The sequence below is a fragment of the Mauremys mutica genome, chromosome 4 (genome assembly GCF_020497125.1).
Source record: "Mauremys mutica isolate MM-2020 ecotype Southern chromosome 4, ASM2049712v1, whole genome shotgun sequence".
NCBI lineage: Eukaryota > Metazoa > Chordata > Testudines > Geoemydidae > Mauremys > Mauremys mutica.
This window is the reverse complement of record NC_059075.1, coordinates 148,686,214-148,704,205: the sequence shown is the minus strand read 5'-3', so window position 1 is coordinate 148,704,205 and position 17,992 is coordinate 148,686,214. Positions and strand designations below refer to the sequence as shown.

Genomic DNA, 17,992 nt, shown 5'->3' with positions numbered 1-17,992 from the left:
GAACATCCCTTTGTCCTCAGATTAGGAGACAGGGTGAACAGAATGTCCCCCACTACCGTCTCGCTTCTGGCCATTATTTCACGTACCCAATTGTCTCCTGAAAAATTTTTCAGGAAAAAAGTATTTGGAAGCGTTTGCTTCTTTGCCGTCTTATTACTGTTTTTTATTACATGCTGCAAATCAGCTCTTTGCAGCATGCCATAGTGTGTTATGCAGGTATTATTAGGTGACACTACTACGTAGACCTGCACGTTTTTTTTTGCTTAAGGTGAAAACACTGTTCAACTGCATGGTTGTTAAATTTATGATGTACCTTCTTTTTCAGAAGAGTGGGCTGAGGGGGAAATGAGGGAGGGAGAGGCCGTGCAAGCAGCAGGAGAGTTTGTGTAAGGTCTGAGGTCTTTTTCTGCAGCCATATTAGGAGAGCAGCAGCCATGAGCCAAGAAACAGGAAGTCACATCTGCACATTCCATCTAAATTATTACATTGTTTTAATGTAATATCAGGCTGTTAAGAAGACTCCTGTCCTAATAGCACCCACCATCACCAGCTAAAGAAACAGCTCTTACGACGGTTAAAGAAAACTTGGTTTGATAGCATTCTGTCTGGTAAGGAATCACTTATCAACAGTTGTGGGTGTGAAATCTCTACTTCGTTTTACCTTTACGGTCCCTACTTCGCTATTGTTTATCTGTATGGTTTCTGTCTGTTCTTTGATCATTTCTGTCTGTTGCATAATTAATTTTATATTTATACCAACTAAGGTATGATTGGGTAAAGAATTGTTTCCCCAATATGTTAAGACTGGCCAAAGACTTATTTTGTAGTACTTTACTTTAAAATGATTGGTAAAGGTACAGCTAAGCAGGACTCAAGTTTCACTATATAAACTGGGTTCCAAAAGGAAGTTCTTTGGAACCAGATCCAGAACACAGTCCCAAGATCAGAGCTGCCAGAGCTCAACACCCCCAGAAGCTGGAGTCCCCAGACAACCTGATCCTGAGTGGCCAGCAGGAAAAGTTCATCTGTCTTATTGGGAGTGGTGAGCACTGTATGCTTAGTGTGAGCATTCCAATTTGGTGATTGTTAATAAATAGAGATTAAGGATATTACTGTGTAAGGTTCTTTCAATAGTTTAAAAACAAAACAAAACAAAAAAAAACCAACCACAAACATGCAGAGTGTAAAGTTACACCCTGAGCCCTAGGAACTGGGTAAGGGTGGGTGCCCTAGAGCATGTGGGTAACATTTTCTCCATGCCTTGAGGCAGAGTTGCTGCCATCGGTGTTTGCTACCACTGCTGTGCCAGGACTGAGGTACATAATGAAAGTAAACAAGTTAAACTAAAATTAGCCACAGGCTCCATAGACCTGAGTTCTCCAACAGGAAGCCAACCTGCAAGGCGCCGACGAGGGTTGTCCATTAATCTCTGTTAACTTATACGATTAACTCCAAAAAATTAATTTAAATTAAAAAATTGCAATTAAATGTGCTGTTAAACAATAGAATCCCAATTGAAATTTATAAAATATTTTAAAATATATTGACTTCAATTACAACACAGAATACAAATTGTTATTTTTATTACAAATATTTGCAGTGTAAAAATGATAAACAAAATAAATAGTATTTTTCAATTCACCTCGTACAAGTACTGTAGTGCAATCTTTATTGTGAAAGTACAATTTACAAATGTAGCATATCTGGCACATAAATACCTTGCAATGCCAGCTACAAACGTGCCATGTGAACGTCTGTTCTCACTTTCAAGTGACATTGTAAATAAGAAGCGGGCAGCATTATCTCCTGTAAATGTAAACAAACTTGCTTGTCTTAGCGGTTGGCTGAGCAAGAAGTAGGACTGAGTGGATTTTACGCTCTAACATTATTTTGTTTTTGAGTGCAGTCATGTAACAACAACAATCTACATTTGTAAGTTGCACTTTCACAATAAAGATTGCACTATAGGACTTGTATGAGGTGAACTGAAAAATACTATTTCTTTTGTTTTTTTACACTGCAAATATTTGTAATAAAAAATAAATATAAAGTGAGCACTGTCCATTTTGTATTCTGTGTTGTAATTGAAATCAATATATTTGAAAATGTAGAAAAAATCAAAAAATATTTAAATGGTATTCTATTATTAAAAGTGCGATTAATTTTTTTTTAATCGCTTGACAGCCCTAGTACTGACATTTGCCACCACTTGGCCACTCGGTGGCACATGGCAGCCAAGGCTTCAAAGGAACCCAGACATTCACAGCTGTGAATAAAAGAGGGAAAATTGGTCCTTACCCAGGGAAACGAGGACCCGGTAATTCCTCAGCATCTGGTCCCGGTACAGCTGCTTCTCTGGCTGGGATAGGAGCTCCCACTCCTCCCGGGTGAAATACAGAGCGACGTCCTCAAACGCCACCTGGAGCTGCTGGCACAAGCGTTCCACACTCAGCACCTTCCGCTCCAGCCCCCAGCCCGGAGTCTCAGCAGGGGACGCGGTTTCTAGGGGAGCGACTCCCAGGGACCCCCCCGCCCAGCACCTGTGACCCAGGGAGACTCCCCCAAGCTCCCCCGGGGCCCTGCTGAGGGGACAGGAATCAGACTTGGCTCCGCACGGGGCTCTGGGCGGGGCGCTGGGAAGGGCCCAAATCCCAGGGCAGGGAACAGGCTCCTCCCCCCCCCCACCAGAGTCCCCACCTCCGCCCCAGGCCTGTGCTCAGCCCCGCTCCCGCCCCGGCTCAGGCGCCTCATGGCTCCTTTGTCAGGCCAGGGCCCCCAGGATCGGGGGCGGCTCTAGGAATTTGGCCGCCCCAAGCAGGGTGGCATGCCACAGAGGGCGCTCTGGCGGTCGCCGGTCCCACGGCTCCGGGGGATGCTCCTGGCTTTCCCTGGCTGCACTGGTGCAAAATGGGACCCCGGGCCCTGCCAGGCCGCGCCGCTCCCTGTCTAAGGGCAGCGCTTGGCCTGGGGCAGCGCCACCCCCCAGGAGCTGCTGCAGCCCCCAGACCCGGGGTCACTAGCGCAGGAAGGATTCGGGTCCCTGCCCCCCTCGGCCCCAGCCAGTGCCCGGGGGAGTCACTGCCCCCAGCCAGCATCCTACCTGCGCCGGCCCGGCTGCAGCCATCACCATGCTCCGGGGCTATTGGGGTCTGGGGCAAGGCGGGGTCCCGGGGAGCAGGGACCGGGCGTGTCCCTTCGGACGGACGATCTGGAGGGAGGAGAGAAGGGGCCGAGTCAGTGCCCAGGGAATCCCCCGAGGCGAGCGGGGCCCCGTTATTCTGGGCCGGGGCAGGTGTGACAGTCCCAGTAACATCCCAGGGAGGGGGCGGGATTACACCCCCCGCCGTGTCACTGCCCTACTACGGGGATGGAAATAAAGCCCCGGGTTAGCTCAGCCGCAGAGCCCCCGCTGCATTGGCGCTGGCTGGGGGGGGAGGTGTCTCTCCAGACCCCCCCCCGACTCCGACCCCCCCAGCGGCCGCTTTCTCCGGGCAGCGATTTCCTGCCTCCGCGGCTGTTTCCCTCCCCCGCTCACCGACCGATCCCCGGGCTGCAGCGGGGACCCGCCCTGTGCACGGGCCGGGCTGGGGACCCAGGTGTCCGGCCTGACACGGGAAGACTCCTCGGCCCCGCCTGCGCCGGGGCGGATTTAGCGCCCCAGCCTTTAACCCTTCCCGCGCCGCGCCGCGCCGACCTGTGCGGGCCGCAGAGTCCCGGCTGGGCTGGAGGCGGGAGCCGCCCCGCCCCCTTCTCCAAGAGGCAGGGGCCGGGCGGGGGCTCCCTGGGGCTGGAAGCGGGGCCAGGCGGGGCAACAGTGGGCCTGGGAACCCAGGCGTCCGGGCGCTGGGACACGTGGGGCAGGCACAATCCCCGCCCCGAGCCAGCCCGGAAGCGAGCGGAGGCTGGAGGGGAGCCGGGTAGCCACCCGCTCCCACTTGTGCATGGCCAGGGCCTCGGCAGAAACAAGTCTAAGCAGAGTTACAGTGATACACATTGCTGCATTGTGCAAGAGTCAGTAACGACGTTCCGAATGTCCTGGCCTGGAGCCAGAGCAAAGCTTGTGTGTACACACCCACCCACACACCCACACGACTATGCCACATTAAACCCGAAATATAATATTCAGAAAGCTCTTCTAATTTCTCTGGAATTTAACCAGTATTATGTAGGGTGACCGTATTTCCCTAAACTGAAAATGGGACTCTGCACCCGGGTAAGCGGCGACGCCAGTAGGGTGACCAGATGTCCTGATTTTATAGGGTCAGTCCTGATATTTGGGTCTTTTTCTTATATAGGCTCCTGTTACCCCCCACCCCCATCCTGATTTTTCACATTTGCTGTCTGGTCACCCTAGACGCCAGGCAGCCTGGTGGCAGTGCTATCTGATAAGAAGCTCACCAACGCAGAGCTGTTAGACAGGGGTGAGAAAGGTCCATGAGAAATCGGGCTTTTCCCATCAGAAAAAGCTCATGCTCAGTGATGTGGGGTGCAGGGGTCACCGTTAGCGTGGTGATGTACGAGAAGGGGGGTTGGGGCAGTTTAAAATCCAGGGTCCAGTATACCCTAAAACAGCATTTATCCTCTTGTGTGATGATCATTACTTTGGGGTCTTGGATGTGAAGAATATGTAAGGGGTAAGATATTTCTGTGACCTTTGCTACATGACCTGTAACCCTAATAGCCAGGTTTGCCACCAGAGCTGCAGGCTCTGCCTGAGCACACAGTGTGTGACCCACCCCCCCAGGTGCAGTCAGAGCTGGGAGCAGCCCAGCCAGAGCATCCCCCCAGCTGATGGCGGGAAGCAGCCATTAACCCCCTCCTAGCCTTTAGCAAGCAACAGCCAGCACAACAACCCGGCCACAGCTCCCCTTCACCCAGCCCAAGACAATGAGCACAGAGGCAGAGCCCCAAGAACCCACGAAACATCCCCAGACACCAGCCTCAGGGGAGCTCAGAGCCAGCTGGGAGCAGCGCCAAGATCCAGAGCTGTCTAAGGCCAGAAGGGACCGTTATGATCATCTAGGCAGTTCTCCTGGCTCCCCCAGCGTTTGTTCCATGCTGCATCCTCGTAGGCTTAAGCTCTGGTGACCTCTCCTCCATGCAAATAAAGCTGTGCATATTCAAAATATGCAAAATGAAGCATTAAGTCACTTGTGCACAGTCTCCCGCTTTCTGAGCATTCAGCTGGTTAGATTGGCAGTGTCACAGACTCTCATGATTTGTTTGTGAGTTTCATGAAGTTTGGTGTTTTTTTTCTTAAAGCCCCAGCTCCCAGAGTCAGGGGATTATGTGAGAATTTCAGCTGTCATTTAAAAAAGAAGTCCATCCCTAGCCCTCATGGTTGAGAAGAAGAGTCAGAAAATGTAATCCTCCACAAAGGCTCAAACCGTGGACGGGAAGTAAAGAGATTGCCAAATTTATTATATTTTTTAAATCTCATGGTTTTTTTAAAGCTAATCTCATGATCTCTTGGCGGCCTGACACATGATTTTTGTTTGTTGAATTTGGGGCTGGCAATACAAGAATTTGGTGGCAGCGTGAATTTGGAGCTATTGAATCTGGGAGTGGTGACACTTTGCAGCATTTGGTGGCTGTGAATTTGGATTTGGTGGCACCATGAATTTGGCAATACAGTACATTTGACACTGTGACTCTGGGGTTTCTACAGTGTTTAATTTGTGATGAAAGAGGTGCCGGGGCTTGAGCAATTTTTTTTTACTTTCATAACTGACGAGGAGAGGCTGGAGGTGCCGTGGCTATGAACTGCCAAGCCTGGATGTGCCAGACCTCAGCCCTGGCAAGCCCTAGCACAAATTAAGCACTGGGTTTCTACTTTCATAGATTTTAAGTCCAGAAGGGGCCATTAGGTCATGGTCTAACCTGCATAATACAAGTCAGACAATCTCATCTAGTTATAGGCTGGTGTTATGGGGTGGGAGGACCTCATCCTTCAAGCTCCCTTCTGTCTCTAGGCTGTGAGACCTAAGGGATGAAGTCCATTGAGTTGCCATGATCCACGGGGTTCTAAGGCCCAATGGGTGGAGTCTATGTAATCGCCCTGATCCACAAGGCAGTAGGGTCACATGACTTATGTCAGGGAGGGGGGGGAGTGAGGCCTAGCAGCTAGAGTCCATAGAGATACCCTGGGTTTGCAAGACAGGAAGGTCTAGCAGCTGGAGTCAATAGTGTTGCCCTCCAGGGTGGGGCTGTATTATGGCCTAGTCAGGGCCGGCTCCAGGCACCCGCGCAGCAAGCAGGTGCCTGGGGCGGCCAAGGAGAAGGGGCGGCACGTCGAGTTCTTCAGTGGCAATTCGGCGGCGGGTCCCTCAGTCCCTCTCGGAGGGAATGACCTGCCGCCGAATTGCCGCCTAAGAATGAAGCGGCGGTGGTAAAGCTGCCACCGAAGTGCCGCCGATTGCGACTTTTTTTCCCCGCTTGGGCGGCAAAAACACTGGGGCTGGCCCTGTGCCTAGTGTCCAGTTGGGGTGTCTGGGCCGCCACCTAGGGCAATGGCTAGTCCCCCACACCCTGGGCTACTTCCTGCCGTGTTACTCCTGGTGACGGTCTGCATGTCTTCGGGGTCTCCAGGTTCCTCAGCTGGTACAACTCCCTGTAGCTCAGACCTCCCTGGGGCATCCACAGGTAGCTGGGCATCTGCTAGGGTCTCAGCGCCTCTGACTTCCGCAGTCCAGGGTTCCCGTGGTTCCTGGGCTGGAGCTGGCAAGGAACATCCTTCCTCTCCGGTGGTGAGCTGCTCCCTCTTAAGCTGGTGCTCATAGGCTCCGGCTCCATGGGTGCTGCGGGGCTGGAGCACCCACGGGGAAAAATTAGTGGGTGCTCTGCACCCACCGGCAGCCAAGCTCCCCGCACCCCTGCCTCCTCCTCCCCCGAGCACGCCACATCCCTGCTCCTCCCCCTCACAGCGATTCCCGCCCGCCGCCTAACAGCAGTTTGGCGGCACTTAGGACTTTCCGGGAGGGAAGGGGAGGAGTGGGGACGCAGTGCGCTCCAGGGAGGAGGCGGTAAAGAGGCGGGGCAGGGGCGGGGACTTGGGTGGAAATGGGTTGGGGCAGGGGTGGGACTGGGGGAGTTAGCGCCCACGGGGCAGAGGGGAAGTTGGCACCTATGCTGGGGCTACACCCGAAGCATGCCCAGTAGGAATGGGGGGGCGTGGGTTCCTCTGCCCACATTTAAGAGTTAACCCTTCCCTGTCCAGTGCCGGGTGAGTTCACCCCGTCACAGGTGGCCACACGTCCTGTTTTGGCCGGGACAGTCCCTTTTTTAAGCCCTTTCCTGGCCGACCCCACTTTTTTGGCAAAAGTTGATCAGCTGGCAAGAGCAAATGGGACAAATGCCCACTTTTGTCAAAAAAGTGGGGTGCAGAGGAATGAGTGTGGGAGGGAGTGGTCATACCAGCCCCACACGGGGGAGGGTAGGTGGACATGGAGGGGGGGCAGGCGGGGCTCAGGCAAGCAGCAAGGCCCCATGTGGGGCATGGGGTGGGCTCAGGAGAGCGGGGGGGGGGGTCTCGAGTCAGCCCCATGTGGGAGTGGGGGCTAGAGTGACTAGATGTCCCGATTTTATAGGGACAGTCCTTTTGGGGGGGGCTTTTTCTTATACAGGTTCCTATTACTCCCCACCCACTGTCCCAATTTTTCACATTTGCTGTCTGGTCACCCTAGGGGGGGCTCGGGCGAGCGCCTCCAGCCACTCAAGTATGGGGCAGAGGGGGGGGGGCCTCGGGCTAGTCCCCCCCCAGCGTGTCCCATTTTCCCTTTGAGAAATATCGTCACCCTATCTAGCCCCCCCACCCCGTGCTGAGCCTGGATTTGAAGCCCTGCGCCCCCCAGCCCAGCCCAGCCCAGCCCCGGCGCACAGACCCGCCCCCGGTCTCTGTCCGCGAGTGACGAGCGCGGGAAATGCCCACGGGGGTGGGGCGAAGGGATCCCGGGAGGCCGGTGGGGAAATCGCTTCCCAGCAGGGGCGGGCAGCAGCGCCGAGCTCGCGTCGGGCCGGGCCGCCATGGAGCAGCTGCTGAAGCAGGTGCTGGGCCCCCTGGAGAAGAAGGGCGAGCGGGAGCTGCAGCGCGTCAGCAAGAGGCTGGAGAAGTGTCTGCGGAGGGAGGGGGAGAAGCTCCTCGCCGCGGACACGCCGGAGGGAGGGGCGGAGCCGGCCGCGGATCTTCACGGCCGCGGGGACAGCGCCGAGCACTACGGGCTGACACACCCGGACCGCATCAGAGACCTGGCAGAGGCGCTCGGCACAGACGGTACAGAGCGATGGGGGATCCCCCACTGCCCCTCCCCACCCCCAGCCGGCCCCCTTGTTTCTGGGCACGACTAAACCCCACCCCACCCCGCGGGCGTCTCTGGGAACTGGAAACAACCCCCAGTCTGACGTTCTTTCCCCTCTTTTCCAGGCTGGGATTCCTCTCCCCCTGCCGTGCCCCGCTTTCACTTTCATTCTCCTCTCCTACCAGCCCCCTCCCAGCTCTGTCCTGCAGCTCCCCTGCTCCTTTCCGGCCACATCCTGAGCTGCTGTGGCATTAGGGACCATTTACACCAGGGGAGAATCTGCTCCCCACCCCAACCTCATGTGTAAAAAGTAAGAGAGGGTTGTTGATCCATTAGCAAAAACCCCTGCCGCCCCCCCACAATACCCCCCCTCTAACTCAGGCCCTTGGACCAGCACCCTCCACCCCCAAACCAGCTGAACGCTCACCAGCTCACGTGGATTGTTCTCTCACTGGAGGCAGGGACGCTCGTTTTGTTCTGGGTTTTGTACAGTGCCTAGCACAATGGAGACCCAGTCCCTGGCTGGGCCTCCCCGGTGCAGACATGCCAACGCTCACGAATGCATCGCGAGAGATGTGATTTCTAGGTAAAATTGAGCCTCGCTCATGATCTCGCAATAGAATTCTGTTTTCGGCCCGAGTGGCAGGGCTCCTGCTCTCAGCCCTGCAAGGAGGGACTCCTGGAGAGTCCCTCTTCATGGGGCCGAGAGTGCTCTGGGGGGTGTTTTAGGTAAAGTAAGTGAGAGAATCTCTCCATCCAAACTGCAGGTTAACAAAGTTGTTTGTTTTTAAATGGAGAATTTCCTTATTTTTTTTTATTTATTAATTATGAATCGCTCCATGCTATTCATGGCAGGTGTCCAACGCAGGCCTTGCAGACTGCACCAGAATGAACCCTTTTCCTTCCCAGTGGACTCCTTTCCACTGCCGTATCTGTCCTCCTTCCATCCCATTCCCTGGGCCAGCCCCCCTCCCCGGCCCCATTTGTAGTAGGTCTGTGCAACATTCACTTGAAAGAAAATGTGATAGTTAGAACAGGGTCAATGAACAAATCTAGCTGAGGGGCAGAAACATCTGCTTGAGCCCTCTGAACTCCTGTTTCTCTGCAATTATGGATCCTTCTCCCTTTGCCCCTGACTCTCCCCGACTCTGCTATCTCACTCGCACTCCTGTTCTGGCCTCTGAGAACTAAGTTTGTCCTCTGTGTGTATGTGTGGGGAGGAGGGAGTGTGGGGGGAGAGGGTGGGCTGTGCTGTGAACTGACCACGGGTCCTAGACTGATTTTCCCCCCTTTTTTCTCCAGTGCCCCCTGAGTCTGCAGCCACTGCTGTGCAGAGCGAGCCCCTTCCTGCCGCTGCCACAGCCGGAGCAGCAGGTGAGTGGGGTGCAGCTCGAGAGGTGCGTGAAAGGCTCTGAAAGGAGGATTCTTTCCCCCCAGCCCGGGACAGATCATTCCCTTTCCAAAGCCCAGGCTTGGAGACACCTGGGGCCATAGGCGCCAACTTTCCCCGGCGCTGGTGGGTGCTTGCGCCCCCCCCTTGGCCTCACCCCGACTCCACCCTTTCCCTGCCCCCATTCCAACCCCTTCCCCAAAGTCTCTGACCCAACTCCGCCCCCTCCCTGGCCTTATTGGACCCCTTCCCCAAATCCCCGCCTGGCCCCGCCTCTTCCCTCCGAGCACGCTGTGTTCACCCTCCCTCCCGCCCAGCACTTGCTGCGTGAATCAGCTGTTTCGCGGTGCAAGCCCTGGGGGGGGTGGGGGGTGGAGAAGCAGGAGGCAGCGGTGCACCCAGGGGAGGAGGTAGAGGTGAGCTGGGGCGGGGGGGCAGGGAGCTGCCGGTGGGGGCAGCTGAGTCGGCACCTATGCCTGGGGCAGCTTTGGCTCACGGCTCTTCCCCAGTCCTCTAGATTTCGGGGGGGATCATCACCCCCATTTCCTGCTGTCATGGACTAGTGGCAAATAGCAAGTGTTGGGGGGATAAGGCTCCCTGTGAGTGGTCTCCGCCCCTTCCAGCTCTGAGCTGCGACTCGCTCTATAGCACTGACGCGTCCTCTCTGTCTCATTTGCTCCAGAGTCCCCCCCCACAGTGATTCCTGACGCTGAGCAGCTGGAAATTCTCCCTTTGGACAATGCAGAGGGACACACAGGTCAGTAGTTCAGGAGAATGTAAGCACTACAACAAGGGGAGTCCTCCAGGCCCATCCCGCCCTCCCATTCGGGGCTCAGGGCTTCAGCTGCGGGGCACCATGGATCCCCTGAAACCATCTCGTGGCCCCCCGGAGGGCTGGGATCCCAGGTTGAGAGCCAACAGCATCAGGCTGGAGTCAAGGGGAAATATTTACTGGAGCTCTGCTCTGGATAGCTGAATTTAAGCCCTGCCTTTGTGGATTCAGCAGATACCATGTGGGGCTGAGCAAAGAGGGCTGGGTCCCCTTCTCCGCCCCAACAGAGATCCATGTTGGAGTCCAGAGACATCAAGCCCTCCTGGAATGTAATGATGGGACATAGGAACTGCCCCGATGGGCCCATCTAGCCCGGTATCCTGCCCCCTCCATGCCACTCTGGATCAAATCATTGGGCCAGTCTAGACTGTATCCTACCCCCTCCCTACAACCCCAAATCAGATTAATGGGCCCATCTAGTCCAATAGTCCAACTCCAATAGTGGCCATTAGCAGACGCTACAGATGGAAGCCTCACTCCGAGGCAAGATTTCTCCTTCCCTCTCTCTCTATCCATTTGACGTCTCAGTTGTCCTGCGGAGCCCGGAGGTATCAGAAATATTCCAGTCTCAGCCACTGGTGGAGGGCAGCCACGTGGCCTTCAGCTGCTTCGTCGCAGGGTACTTCCCCCAGGAGCTAACTGTGACATGGCTCAGGAGGGAGAGTGGAGCCAGTGTGACCACGCCCATTGAGGACTCTGCTGATTACGCCATCATCCACAAGGAGACCCGCACCAAAGACAAGGAGACCTACCAGCAGATGGTGACGCTGTCCTTCACCCCGTCGGCACAGAGAGAACACGGGGCAGAGTTCATCTGCCAGGTGGGACATGTGGCCCTGCAGACCCCCATTGAGAGGAGCACCGGGACGCTGGAGGTCAAAGGTCAGTCTGAGTTTAAAGATGGAGAGCTATTGCCCATGGCTTGTTTGGGGCTTCCCTTCTCCTAGTGTGTGTATCTGTCTCCAGCCCTAGATCCTAATACTCTGGTTTGTTGCCCCAGGCCCCAGCCAGCCAGTCCATCTCCTAGACCCCAGTTTGCTGGTCTGGATTATATTTCAGGTGTCAGTCACTGCAGCACTTGGTAGCTTTAGTACCTGACCCTGGAAATAAGTAAGTCACTCACCGCTGAGCTTCTATTGCTGGCATCTGTGAGCAATCAGAGTCCCTTTACTGAGGCTTCTCCCAACAGCAAGTGCTGCGCCGGGTGATATCCCAGTGAGGTTTCGCAGGATGAGGCCCCATATCTGTGGTTTCCTCCCACTCTAGCTTGAACTGGGATTCATCCATAATGGGGTCTAGAGAGCCCTCAAGCTCTCCTGGAACAAAATGATGGGACAGAGGAACTGCTGCTCCAGATCCAACCAATGGGCCCATCTAGCCTGGTATCTCGCCTTCCCCATGCTGCCCTGATTCAGACCCATGGGTCCATCTAGCCCAGTATCCTACCTCTCCCTGCTGTCCTGGATCAGACCCATGGGTCCATGCTCTTTGGGGCAGGGATCATCTTCTTGTTCCGTGAGTGTACAATGCCTAGGGGAAGGAGTCTTGGTCCAGGAGTGGTGTTCCTGAGAAAAGTAATTAACAATAATCTCAGGTCCTGACTTCCTGGGACCTTCTAAAGTGCTGCTTAGCTGGGGTGAGTACAAAAGTCCAGACCCGAAAAGTCCTTCCAGAAAAAAATATTGGGAAACAAGGACCTGACATTTTGAATGTTAAGAATACGGGAAGGATTATGTTTTTCCCAAAGAAATGTGCTGGGCAGTTTAGCCTGGGTGTCAGGTCAAGAAACAGCACAAACATATGTTTTTGCTGAGCCTTTCACCTCTATACCTGATGAGGAATCCAATACAGAAAGGACTGTTACTCTAACTTCCCTGGTGAAATAGCTTGTGTAATGTCTTCTCCTGGTCTCTAACTCTGTTTCCTGGGGTCTCTGAATAGGTGTAGCTACTCCCGACGCCAAGGAAGTTGCCCCCGATGACAGGGAAGTTACTTCTGTTTCCAAGGAAGTTGCCCCCGACACGAGGGAAGTTACTCCTGTTTTCAAAGAAGTTGCCCCCAACTCCAGGAAAGTTACTCCTGTTGTCAAAGAAGTTGCCCCCAATTCCAGGGAAGTTACTCCTGTTTTCAAAGAAGTTTCCCGTGACTCCAGGGAATTTAAGCCCATTTCCAGGGAAGACAGAGGAAGCGGAGCTGGTAGAAAAGGTGAGAGGCAAGCTTTGATGGGCAAGGTTTTTATATGACATTGAAGAGAGCTGAATGGAGGGTGGGGCGAGAGGTAGATGGGCCCAGAAGTGCGAGTCCAGCTCTGGGTTAGGCTGCAGCTCAGGGTCAAAGGCCAAATCAGGGTGAAGTCAGGTTCCACAGTGCCGGAGTTCTGCCAGTGGCTCTCCCTCGATTTCCTACCTGCATCTTGGGCCAGATCTAAACCCAGTGATGAAAACAGGCCCCTCTCAGTTTTGGATCTGACTCAAATCTTGGCTGTGGATTTGAACCCAAAGGGGCTGAGGGTTTAAGGTTCCTTTTGGACCCAACTTTTAGAAACACCATTGTTGTTGTGAGCCAAAACTGAACCCTTGGGCACCAAGATAGTGGCCTCTCAAATCCCATATCACCTTGGTTTGGAATGGAGTGGAGAGGGGTTGATGTGGATGTGAAGGAGGCCGAAGGGGATAAAGACCTGGAGAAAGAGGAAAGGACAGATCTCAGAGACACTGAGGAGGAAGACGTGGCAAGATATGAGGGTGTCAAGAGAGAAGGACTGAGTCAAAGATGCAGCCAGGTCATGGGCTGGAGTGGCAAGGAGGATGGTGGTGCTGTCAAGAGGCAGAGAACGTAGGGCCTCGCAGGGGAGATCTGGTTGGCCAATGTGAGCTGACAGCGAGGTATCCAGGAGGAGGCTTCAGAGAGACAGGACTGAGAGGAGCGATTGGGTTGGAGTGGTAACAAGAGCAGAGATTTGAGAGTCACAGGCGTGAAGATAGCAGCGAAAGCCATGGGAACAGTTCAGAACAGGGAGAAAAGGAGGGATCCTCTCAGCGAGAAGTGGGAGCAGCAGGGAGGAGATCCGCTGGATGAGTCACCGGAGCAACCAGAGAGGTTGGAGGACAGTCAGCAGAGGAGGGAGTCTTGGAGCCTAAGGTAGGACGAAGTACCAAGCAGGAGGGGTATGATGGATGGTGTCTGAAGCAGTGGAGAAATCAAGGATGAGGACGGGGTTAAAATGCTGAGACTGGGCCCAGAAGAGGGATTTGGTGATGATGGAAGCCGGATTAGAGGAAGGGAACCGAGGTGGAGCTGGACAGGTGGTTGTTGGTGGCGGATTGAATGGAGTTGGAGGTGAAGGGGAGACAGGGCTTAGCAGGAGGGGTTGGGGATTGGTTTTGGATGACAGGGCAAACCAGATGAATTATGCATGGGAGGGAGGTTACAGAGCGGAGAAAATCTGCCTGAGTACAGAGGGCCCCATGGGGGTTAATAGCTAGGGACTGAGCCAGTAAAAGGAGCAATAGCAATACAGGCATTTGAGCAGTTAATCAAGATGTCAAGATGGGCAGGTGATTGTGTGGATAACTAAATAGATCGTGTGGATAACAGACTAGTGAGCAGACTGTGTGGAAAATGAAGTAGCTAATAGACTATGTGGATTCTTATATCTGGAGTAGCTGATAGACCATGCACATAATCAAATAGAATGCATCGATAAGAGAGTCGCTAATAGACAGTGTTGCTAATCAAAGTGCAGCAGAGAGCATGATGCAGACCATTTCTTTACTCTCTTGTGTTCCTCTTTTTCCCCCTCAGAGACACACTTTGTGGACCGGCACCGAGAACAGCTCATCCAGCGAGTGACTCTGGTCGAGGGCGTCCTGGATAAGCTGCTGGGTGATGACGTGCTGGACAATGAGCAATACATGACCATTACAGCCGAGAGAACCAACCCAATGAAAATGCGGAAGCTGTACGAGTTCATGGTGAGCTGGAACAAGTATTGCAAGGACCAGCTCTACGAGGCGCTGAAGGACAAGTGCAAGTTCCTTGTTGCGGATCTGGAAGAGGAATGAAGACAATGAACCCCCCACCCCCCGCCACACACACACACAGCCTTTCCCTTTGCTTCCAGTGTCTGTTCCAGGGAGGAAAACCCATTTCTGGCTCTTCCCCATGTTTCCAAAGGTGTCACAACTGGTTAAGACGAGGGCTGCGTGAAAACTTCCCCTTGAAATTATTTTCCAATGGAAAAATCAGGTTTTTAACAAGATAAAATATCTACTTTCTGAGAAAAAAAATTATTGTTGAAAAACCAAACACCCAAACCAAAAAATATTTCAGCCAAAACCTGAAAATATTTCAATTTGGGTATAACTTATGGGAGTTGTAGTTCACTTGCCTCATCCCCATTCTCATCTATGGACCAGGGCCCTTAGCTGGACAACATTTCCCATGATACACCATGGCCAGGGATTCCCATGATGCAACTGCCTCCTCACCAAAAGGAGAGACCCTGGTGCATACTGGAGGCCAGACTGCAGTGGAGAATGGGGTCATGGGGCACCCAGATTTCAACGCCCATTTGGAACTGCGACAGCAGTTCCAAATCAAAATATTTTGGTTTTAGTTTGTGTTTTTTTGTTTTGTTTTTGCTGAAAAGTTGAACTTTTCAGTGAAAAATCTGGAGAAGAATGAAATCTGTTTATCTGTTTTTGTTTTGTTTTAAAACATCAGTGGAAAAATCCTTCGTTTGCCAACATCAGAGCCCCAAACCAAACTGCAGCTCCCTCTCCTCGCCTGGCTCTTCCAGCCACCTCAGCCCCTGGCTGCTGCGTTCTGTTGGCAACTGAGCGTGAAGGGCTGGAGGCTGAACTGAACAGCTGCTGGGCTGCGCTGGTGAGGACCGCCAATCTGGGGGGCTCCTCTCCATCTTATCCTAGTCTCTGGGAAGATAAAGGACGTCAGCCCTGAATCCCCACAGCTACATTCCGTCCCTTGCAGAGCCGACACTTGGCCACCGCATCCCTCTCTTTGGATATAAGAAGTCCAGAGATGCCGTCCTAGAGTTTAAAGCCAGAAGGGACCATTAGATCCTTCAGTCTGACCTTCTGTGTAGCCCAGGCCCTTACATTTCACCCAGTTATCCCTGCACTGAGCCCAGTGACCTGCGTTTGACTAAAGACTCTTCCACAATGGCAGCTGGTCAGGTTTTGAAGACACCAAGAAATGGAGGATTCACCACTTCCTTTGGGCATTTGTTCCACCCTGAGTGAGAAAAATCGGGGCCTGATTTCTAATGTGAACTTGTCTGGCTTCAGCTCTCCAGCCTCGGGTTCTTGTTCTGTTTTTCTCCAGTATATTGCAGAGCCTCAGACGCTGCAGTATGCTGTGCCCTTCCCCCACGCTCTCACTTCCATTACAGACCCATTCGTCCTTTGTATCAGGGCTTCGGGCACCACGATTCAACCACTGCCAGGACGAGGCTCTGCTCTGCTTCTCCCTAGACGTTCCCCAAGCCAGAACTGGGCAGCTGCCCTGGGCCGTTGCTGTCCATCTAAGTCCGCCAGCACCAACCTCTCGGGGCCCTGTCGGGAGAGGGGGCTGCCTGTCACCCAGCCTGCTGAAAGGGGAAATCACTGTAATTCTCTCGTTAACTAATAGGGGCTGGTTCTTGTGATTAGTTTAACATAGAGCAACTTTTGTACCTTTGTATTTAAATTAAAAAGCAGGTGGTACCGGGCTGAGAGTGGGGCAGTCGCTCGGTGGTGGCAAGGAGGATTTTGTGGTTGGGGGGTGGAGGCGGGTGCAAGGGAGGAAGCAGCAGCTGCTGGGAGGGAGGGAGAGGACACTTGGACTGTGAGAAGTAGGGGCGGATCCCTGAGCCAGACTTTCCCAGCCCCAGCTGAGTGGGAAGGGGACATGGGTGGGGCAGAGTCAGGACTGGGTATTCCCTGTGTAAACAAAGAAACCCCAAATAGGGCAAAGGCTGATGCCCTTAGGGGTGTGATCAGTGCAGCTGGGAATGTGCCTGGGTCCGTGGCTTCATGCTAGCAGGTAGGAGCAGCAGAAACGCTCTTAAACTGGGGGGACCACGGGCACCTGAACCCCCTGTAGCACCCCTACTCCCAGAGGCTCTGTCCCGCCCCTTCCCCTGAAGCCCAGCCCCTGCTCCGCCCCTCCCCCCAAGACCCCACCCCCACTTGCTCCTCTCCATCCACTCCCCCCAGTCACTTGGCCAGTAAAAGTGGGTGGGCCATGATCTCCTGGCCCCCCCCCTTTCCAGCAGCCCTGTTAGGAGGGCTCATGGTAGCCTGCTAAAACTGGCTGTGTCACCACTGCAGCTTGCGCTGGCATTCAGGCTGGTGTGGGGGGAGGCGGGGTGTCAGCTTGAGAGCCTGAGCTCCAGCCTGTAGCAGGATACAAGCACTCTAGCACAAGTCTGTGGAGCTGGGTGGGGAATCTCGCTCCCAGATGCATGGCACGCGAAACCTTACATCAGAATGAATAAATGAAGACTTGGCACACCACTTCCGAAAGGTTGCCGACCCCTGATCTAGAGGTTACAGCGGATCACGAGTTGACTACAGGTCAACAGTGTGATGCTGTGGCAGAAAAGATGTCATGCTGGGGCGTATTAACAGCAGTGTCGTATGTAAGACGGGGAGGTGATTGTTCTGCTCTTCTCAGCACTGGTGAGGCCTCAGCTGGAGCACTGTGTCCGGTTCTTGGTGCCACAATTTAGGACATATGTGGACCAAATTTAGGAAATATGTGGAAATATGTTGAGAGTCCAGAGGAGAGCAACAAAAATGATCAGAGGTGGAGAAAACCTGGCCTGTGAGGGAAGGTTGAAAGAACTGGACTTGTTTAGTGTAGAGCAGGCCTGCACAACTCGTAAAGCGGCGAGGGCCATATTACTCCAAAGAAAACAGCTGAGGGCCGAACCCCCCTGGCCCTGCCAAAACCTCCCCCCAGCGCTGCCAAGCCCCCCCGAAACAAAACACCCCCCCCAGCGCCATCCAGCCCCCCAAAATACTCCCCCCCGAGCAGCCCCCACCACTGCCCACCCGCCTCTTCAGCCCCCCTCCCTCACCCACTGCTTGCCTACTCACCCCCCACAGGCCACAGCGTGAGCCCACACGTGGGCCGCATGGTGTGCAGGCCTGGTCTAGCGTATAGAAAGCTGAGGGTGGATAACAGCCTTCAAGTATATCAAAGGTTATGATAATGAGAACAGTGGTCAACCGTGCTCCATGCCCACCCAGGGGAGGACAGGAAGGAATCGGCTTAGTTTGCAGCAAGGGAGATTTAGGAAAATCTTTCTAATTCTATGGATAATTAGGCACTGGAACAGGTTCCCTGGGGAGGTTGTGGAAGCCCTGTAAATGGAGGTTTTTAAGGACATATTAGACAGGGATGGTCTAGGTCTTAGCCCTGCCTGAGTGCAGGGGATGATCTATCAAGGTCCCTTCCAGCCCTACATTT

The 17,992-nt window shown here is 53.8% G+C and overlaps 1 protein-coding gene and 1 pseudogene across 1 annotated transcript; one reads left to right on the top strand and one right to left on the bottom strand.

Moving 5' to 3' along the window:
• LOC123369096 overlaps positions 1-3,279 on the bottom strand; it is a 35,289-nt pseudogene extending 32,010 nt beyond the window's left edge.
• Positions 3,280-7,972: 4,693 nt separating this feature from the next.
• Positions 7,973-16,247, top strand: LOC123368332. The gene is made up of 6 exons (XM_045013075.1): positions 7,973-8,269; positions 9,597-9,668; positions 10,367-10,441; positions 11,045-11,398; positions 12,458-12,721; positions 14,321-16,247. Exons 1-6 carry the CDS (start codon positions 8,023-8,025, stop codon positions 14,578-14,580), a joined length of 1,272 nt encoding a protein of 423 aa, XP_044869010.1. The 5' UTR covers positions 7,973-8,022; the 3' UTR covers positions 14,581-16,247.
• The last annotated feature ends 1,745 nt before the right edge of the window (positions 16,248-17,992 follow it).